Consider the following 7,893-nt stretch of genomic DNA (forward strand, 5'->3'; position numbering starts at 1 on the left):
GACGGACCTCGGCTTCGCCTCTAGGGAGGATAACGGCGTGGAGTGACGTCGCCGATGCCGGCCAAACAAGCCGATCAAAGTTTCCTCTGGTCCCATCCTATACCACCAAACCTCCGTGTGATCCGGATTCGGCAATGGCCATGGACCAAAACCTACAGAGATGAAAGAGCCATGGGGCTCAACCCACCAGGAAGGAGGACCAAGAAGAACCCAACGTAGAACTCCAGACGCCGAATCCAGCGATCCGACGTGGCCAACGACGACCACCACCACCCCGCAGCGGTCGACGGATTCCAAAGACAGGATCCAGATGGATCTGATCTAGATCCGGCGGCACCCGCGACCACCGGTCAAATCCAACGCAGCCACCACCTCGCCAGAAGCAGGCTGCCACTACCGCGTCGCGTAGGACGCCGCCGGGAGATCCGCCCGCCATGCCGCCTGACCCCGTGCTCGCCCGGCGCACCTTCCGATCTCGTTGTCCCGCGCCAGCCGTGACGGAAGAGGTGAGGAGAAGCCCCGCCACCGCCCTGCCGGCCAGGCTTCGCTCAACGGCGCTGCGGACGGCAGCGAGGAGGGGAAGAAGCGGACGAGGCAGAGAGGCGGGGCGGCTAGGGTTTCCCCCCGGGTCGCCAGCATGGGCGACACGAGGGGAAGAGAGGAAAATGATTCTATATGAAATCATACTGCCCTATCACAAGATCCCGTCAAAAAGAAAGAAAAAAACTAGCAAATGCAAATGTAAGTCTACATGTAAATGTACAATTTGTGCGCACACGCTATAAAATGCCCGCGCGAATGATTGATACCAGTGTCGCCATGGTCCATACATCAGTTGTATGGTTCTGTTGAAGCAGAGTTATCCTGAACCCCAGTACTTGCTCCACTTATAGTTGAGCCAAAGAAGACATTATTAAGAGTACGGGCAACTCACCATGGGTTCTATTCAAGGAACCCAAAAGGGCCTCACCAAATCCACTTTTAGAGACTGCTCACCGATTTAGCCATTTAGGCTGCATGGACAGTTTATCAGAAATAGGTGCGCTGTAAGTACTATAGTATATGACATGAATGCATCAGTCGAGGAGAGCACCTAAAACATGTCACTCCACTTCTGCTGAAGCCTCATGTCCGGAAAGGAAAAAAGAGCTACCAAGTTCTAGTCAGTTTCGTCGACGAACATTCCGCGTCCAAAACAGCTTCGCCGAGAGTAGTTTTTTTACATAGGCTCGGTGCACCCACGCAAGAAAACGTAGTAAAACATTTCAAAAAATTCTGAAACTTTGTGTGAATGATTATCAACAAATGTTACGGGCGCTTGCAAAGTTTGATGCTCAAATAACATTAGAGGAACTCTCTACAAAAAAAGACAAATTCACTGAAAATTAGTCAAAATGTAAGTGCACTGTTTGAGCAGATTTTGTGATTTTATCTTTTTTGTAGAGAGCTCCTCGATTGTTATTTGACCATCAAACTTTGCAAGCCCCCACAACATTTGTTGATGATTATTCCCATGAAGTTTTAATTTTTTTTAAATTTTTTTGCTATGTTTTCTTGCGTGGATGCACGGAAGGTGGGTGCAGCGACTACTTTCCCCAGCTTCGATTGCTACTTCACACTGCTCACGCAACACAAGGCATGCATGCATGTAGCGGATCAGCCTAGTTTACTTGTGTTCGTCAGCACGGGGATCGTCACCAGTTGGTTGACTTGAGCAACTCTAGCTCCGTTTCACTGCATGGATCATAATGCATGGGAGCAAGCTCAGTGCGAGTTTGGGTACGCGCAATTATTTTTGGGCCCCGGATGATATCTTAACAAGCTCTTTAGGTTAGACCGACACAGGAGATCTCCATGATTAGCTGCTTGCTCTGTACCTCCCAAGATTAAACTATGACTAGTGTCGTAAGTGGACTGAAATTTGTATGGGCCTAGTGGATCAGTTATACCAACACTTGTCTTGATCAAATGGAACCTTGGGATGTCAGCTCCAAATGCCAAACGCAGATCACGGGGAAATGCCAAGGAGTTGCAGAAACAAACCGATCGAGGAGCTGGATCCAAGATATTTCTGTGTTTTGTTTTCTCGGATCGATTTCTCTAGGTGGGGTTTGGGCCTAAATCAAAACATCATTTGACAGTAAGACAATAATAAACTTATCAGGATGTTCAGAAGTGGTATTATGGTGAGATCTGGAAGGTGGAAGAAATGGCCCGGTATAATAGACAGGGATATCAAGTTATCAGTCGGTGTGCGTACTAACTAAGATCATCAGCCGTGAGAAGATCCTTGTCTTTCTTCAAATTAATGAAAAGCCAGCATTTTCGTCAAAAAAGAGAAGATGGGATGTTATATAACATTCAAGAAAGGCTGAGGTATGTGTTACTCTACAGAAACAGGACAACGATCTATGAGAGATACATCACATCTTGGTTATCTTTTGCATAGCGACCTCGCCCTTTCTCCCTGGCATTACCAATTCCGTGCCATTCCAAGTGGTTGAAGAACTGATTAAGCCATTTACAAAAAAAGATAAAAATAAAAATAAATTAGTAAGCTTTTTCCCAACAACCCAAACTGAGTAGTGGTTTTTTCTTCTTTTGATAATTAAACAAAGTAATACTCCCTCCGATTCATATTACTTGTCGGCACAAGTAATATGGATCGGCGGTATTATTGAGCACTGAACTTGTGATGTGTGCAATTTCTTAGCCTGCGGTTTTCAGTGCATGACAATAGCTGAAGATTCTGAACTCTGAAGCCTCAAAACCTCAGCCACAGCCTCGCAGTCTAATTCTTTCAATCACGGCTGAACTGTATAGAATACAAGTCCACGGATAGGTCGGAAAGCACCAAGGAAGGAAAGATCTTGAGCAAGAACACAAAATGGAGTAGCGACGAAGCCGGCCCTGAAGGCCAGGGTGGGGCTGCTGCTGCCTCGTCTCTACGCTCGCTCGCCATTGCTTGCTTCCCGATCTCGTCACCACCCCAGGCGAGCGAGACAGGCACAGTCTAACCACTCGATGTCACAAACGAACATACTCGCGACCATACAACCATCTGCATCTCGCACCAAAAACGAAAAGCGCAAAAGGAGGAATATCAATTAACAAGCAACAATTAAATATGCTACCCCAAAATACGCATGCACGCCAACAAGGCAAGTAACGGATGGGTATGTTTGGCAAGGCAATGCCAATGTATAACCTCCGAATTAAACCCCCAATGGAATGGAAGCTTTACAAGCTTGCGTGTTTCTCATTTGACCAACCCCGTATACGAAGGGAGAAGATGGAGGACCACTTGTGGTAAATGTTGTAAAGGCTATCTATAAAATTGAAAAGAATGGAGGAAATTGAAGAGAATTAGTTCCTACCAAATATATAAGCAGAGAGAGAGAGAGAGAGAGAGTAATTAGGAGGAGGGGGAGTGTTGGTGGAGAGGAGAGATCCCGCAACAATAAAAGAAGAAAGCAGGCGAACCAAACCAAACATACAGTACCAAAGGGAAGCAAAGCAACGGCGATCAAACACCCAACAAAGGGAGCGGGAGGCACCAAACTCGTAAAGTGATAGCCTCGTATATAGCCAGGCGAGAAGGACAGCAAGCCACCGCGAGAACGCAACGCGGGAGAAGAAGCAGCAGCAGCTCTCCATTTTCCGTTTCATTTCATACAGGGAGAGAGCTAGATAGGCACTAGTAGGAGCTAGCAAAGCGGAGAAGTAAACAAGTTTTTGTTTACTCCATCCATCTTCCTTCCCTGGGCTTGCAAGCAAAGGCCGGCCGGCCGGGGCGGTCGATCCATTCGCGGTAAGTTCCTTTAAAGCGCGGGGGCGGGAGCGGGAGGCCGCCCAGCATGCAGCAGCGGCGCAAGTCGGTGTTTGGGTCGGCGCCCTACGCGATGAAGCAGGCCGCGCTGGGGGCGGGCGTGGCGGCGCGCAAGAACGGCACGCCGCTCTCCATGGCGGCCGTGGTGTTCTCGCTCTTCGTCTTCGCCACCTTCCTCTACAACGAGGACATCAAGTCCATCGCCGACTTCCCCTTCGGCGCCGGCGCCGGCGCGCTCCGCGCCAAGTCCCCCGACCTCCACCTCCTGCAGGAGGCCGAGGCCGCCGCGCACCAGGCCGTCACCACCCTCGCCATGCGCGGGGAGGAGGCCATCGTGCGTGTCCTCGACGCGCCCGCCGCCGGGGCCCTTCTTCCGGTAGCCAACGCGGGCGCCGGTAACGGCAAGAACGCCACCGGGGCCGGGGTGGTGGTGGCCAAGACCAGCGCCGCCTCCAACGGCAACGCCAACACGGTCGGCGCCAATGCCGGCAAGGAGGAGGAGGGGCAGGAGAAGGACAGGGACGTGACGCTCCCGAACGTGACGGGAGGCGGCGGCGCGGAGGAGGCTAAGCGGCGGGAGGACGAGGAGGCGGCCGAGCGGGCGTCGACGGCGAAGGCCGCCGCGGCGACGGCGGCGGCGCTGCGGACGGTGGTGAGCGTGCCGGCGACGTGCGACCTGTACCGCGGCAGCTGGGTGTACGACGAGGTGAACGCGCCGGTGTACAAGGAGACGCAGTGCGAGTTCCTGACGGAGCAGGTGACCTGCATGCGCAACGGCCGCCGCGACGACTCGTATCAGAAGTGGCGGTGGCAGCCGACCGACTGCGACCTCCCCCGGTACGTTTTTTTTCCTTCTTCCCGTGTGGCCGTTTTACGCCGGTTTTTCTGAGCGGTTTGCGGGGTTGCGATCTGAGATTCGGGTTCCACGCCGGGATGTGAGGCTGAATGGCCGGTCTGGTTTGTCAGCATGTACGAGCCGGAGATCATCGTCGGTTTACGGAAACTGAGGCCACTTGTTTTTACTACTCCTCTTAATCTGGGAGTACTACCATTTTCTGCATTTGTCAGAGTATGAGACAAACACCACTAGGAGGTCAACGGTGTCAGGGGCGTCGAAATAGAATGTTCGAAATATACTATGAATACCACTGATGTTCTCTACTCCTGTTACCGCGTTGGTTTGAGCATCCCGACAGCTTCGACTTTCCATGCGGGAAACTGTTGTTTCGCACGACTAGGGATGTGGCACTGAAAAGTGTTGAACAATATGAAACTGCAGGTTCGACGCTCGCCTGCTGCTGGAGCGGCTGCGCAACAAGCGGCTGATGTTCGTGGGAGATTCGCTGAACCGGAACCAGTGGGAGTCGATGGTGTGCCTGGTCCAGTCGGCGATCCCCAAGGGCCACAAGACCCTCACCAAGTTCGTCAACAACGGATCCAGCAACGTCTTCTACGCACACGTACGTGCCTTTTTTCAACCGCATGCAGTACATACACATTCAACAGATCGATCTAGCCTGAGACAGAGGAGCTCATGGACGTGCAGGATTACAACGCGACGGTGGAGTTCTACTGGGCGCCGTTCCTGGTGGAGTCCAACTCGGACAACCCCAAGGTGCACAGCGTCCCGGACCGGGTCATACAGTGGCACTCCATCGCCAAGCACGCCAAGAACTGGGTCGGCGTCGACTACCTCGTCTTCAACACCTACATCTGGTGGCTCAGCGCGCTCGACATGAAAGTCCTGTAAGTTCCGTTTAAAAAAAAAAGTCCTGTAAGTTGTAATACTATGTGGACATTTCAGTTGCTTGGTAGTATCTCGACTACTCGTGGTGCGTTCTCCTTTTGAATTTGAACGAAATGATGATGAATCGACAGGAAAAAAGGGTCGTTCGACGAGGGCGCTACCGAGTACGAGGAGGTGGACCGGCCCGTGGCGTACAGCGAGGTGCTCAAGACGTGGGCCAAGTGGGTCGACCGCAACATTGACCCCAACAGCACCACCGTCTTCTTCATGGGAATGTCACCCAACCACATCACGTAAGCCCCTTCTTCCACACTACTATACGTGTTACCTCTCATTCTTTGCTTGCATTGTACGTACGTACGTAGTACACGTTCCATCTTTTTCTTTGCTTCAGTTTTTCTTCTCTCCGAAGGAGTTCCTTTGCTTCAGTTCAGATTCAGAAAAATATGGTTTCCTTGAGGATCGGTTTATTGAGAGAGGGACCCCCGCGCGCAGCGAGATCTCTCTTTCAGTTTCAATTAGGTGTTGAGTTGAGCTTGAGCATTGCCTTAATTCGCACAAAAGGCAAACGGCGACAGGGATTTGTCAGATGTTAACTAACAAGTCAAGTCACACTTGCTTTATACACCATCTAAATGAAGTTGGTGGCGAGAGAGGACCCCTAACCTTCGGAGATGCACATGTGCCACCTATCTATTCTCGATCATATACTATTGTTTGTGGTGCTAATTAAACTCCGATCATGTCAACAAAAAACACAGGCCGGAGGCATGGGGCAACCAGGGCGGCATCAAGTGCGCAATGGAGACGCAGCCGATCGCGAACCGGAGCGCGACGCTGGACGTGGGCACGGACTGGCGCCTCTACGCGGGCGCCCAGGACGTGCTCAAGACGTTCCGGCGCGTGCCGGTGCACTTCGTCGACATCACGGCGCTGTCGGAGCTCCGCAAGGACGCGCACACGTCGGTGCACACGCTCCGGCAGGGGAAGCTGCTCACGCCGGAGCAGCAGGCCAACCCCAAGACGTACGCCGACTGCATCCACTGGTGCCTGCCGGGCCTGCCCGACACCTGGAACCAGTTCCTCTACGCCCGCATCCTCTCCAGCCCCTCCACCCAACACCAACAGTAGCCTCCCTCCCTAGTTCAAACGGAGCTCCAACGTGGCTCCTCGAGTGAGTGTTGCATACAGATACAGAAGAGTAAAGGGCCGTTGAAAGAAACAAAGGATGGATGCCCGCCATCTCTCTTTCTTTTCACCATTTTTCTACTGGTTGCGTAAAGCCGTCATGTCCTGTTAACCTGTGATTCTTTTTGTTCAAAAGAAACGGAAGGTTAGGATAATGAAATATGTAGTGGGCTGTTTTTTTTTTCTTAAATGGAGGAGGACCCCTGGCCTCTGCATATGGACGATGCATGCAGCCACTTTATTAATTATTCACACAAGACCTTACAAAGTTATACAACAATAAGACTGAAGCCACCGTCTAGGCAACAAACTGTCGCTACTCCTATCCAATTGATGAAGGGATGCTGATAGTCTGGGTTAATACCAAATAGACCTTGCAGCCAAATCTAACATTTAAGACCTGAGGTCCCAACCAGGACGTCTGTCGGGTACGGGCACCCACCAGTTCGGCGTGCTCCTCAACCAGGACGCTTGCCGGGTATGAGGCCACCGCAGCCACCTGCCACTAATCCATCTTCAAAGCTGTACAACTGCATTTACCTTGCCCGCTCTAGCTGCTGCCGACGCCACCAAGACGCCAGACGGCGTCGACTTCCTGCGCATGTCCATCGCCACACATCTGACGCCAAGCCTCCGCTGCTCCATGCCGCCAAGAACCTCCGCCATGAATATGTAGAAAGAAACACCGCTCCGCCGAAGAAGCCAACCACTGGTCCCTCGAGCCCGAGTGCATCTCTAGGAATGCTGCCCCCAAGGGGGTAACGACACATGAATGCCGTCGTCATCCGATCAACTGATCTAGGATTTTCCCCCAGAGGTATTGGTGAGGTTGAGAGTTTCACATTGATGATGCCTTCATGAAGGAAATGATGATAAGGACATCGTCATCACCGGCTCCGGCCAACGATCGAAAACCAGGTTTTCACTCGAATCCGTCCCAAGGAATCCACCCGACAACCTGTGACCGTCTCGACCGCCTTCAAGGCCCCAGATCTAGCCACCTAGATCCGGCGAACAACCGCAACAGCAGTGCCACCGTAGGAGCCCTGGCGCACCGGCCACTGCTAGAGTGTGCCACCACTGGAGCCTCGGAGGAGGGCTCCCACCCCCACCTCGCCAAACCGTGAGA

At 52.3% G+C, this 7,893-nt stretch overlaps 1 protein-coding gene across 1 annotated transcript; it reads left to right on the forward strand.

Moving 5' to 3' along the window:
• Positions 1–3,433: 3,433 nt before the first annotated feature.
• On the forward strand, positions 3,434–6,926 carry LOC119290619 (protein trichome birefringence-like 28). The gene is made up of 5 exons (XM_037569233.1): positions 3,434–4,666; positions 5,109–5,289; positions 5,376–5,575; positions 5,708–5,869; positions 6,338–6,926. Exons 1-5 carry the CDS (start codon positions 3,858–3,860, stop codon positions 6,705–6,707), a joined length of 1,722 nt encoding a protein of 573 aa, XP_037425130.1. The 5' UTR covers positions 3,434–3,857; the 3' UTR covers positions 6,708–6,926.
• The last annotated feature ends 967 nt before the right edge of the window (positions 6,927–7,893 follow it).

The sequence above is a fragment of the Triticum dicoccoides genome, chromosome 4B (assembly GCF_002162155.2).
Source record: "Triticum dicoccoides isolate Atlit2015 ecotype Zavitan chromosome 4B, WEW_v2.0, whole genome shotgun sequence".
In the NCBI taxonomy this organism is placed as follows: domain Eukaryota; kingdom Viridiplantae; phylum Streptophyta; class Magnoliopsida; order Poales; family Poaceae; genus Triticum; species Triticum dicoccoides.

Bases quoted from the DNA above. Each gene is read 5' to 3' on its own strand.
- LOC119290619 (XM_037569233.1), top strand. From the start codon at position 3,858: ATGCAGCAGCGGCGCAAGTCGGTGTTTGGGTCGGCGCCCTACGCGATG. The intron at 4,667-5,108 runs GTACGTTTTTTT...ATGAAACTGCAG, and splicing joins ACCGACTGCGACCTCCCCCG to GTTCGACGCTCGCCTGCTGC. The intron at 5,870-6,337 runs GTAAGCCCCTTC...CAAAAAACACAG, and splicing joins ATGTCACCCAACCACATCAC to GCCGGAGGCATGGGGCAACC.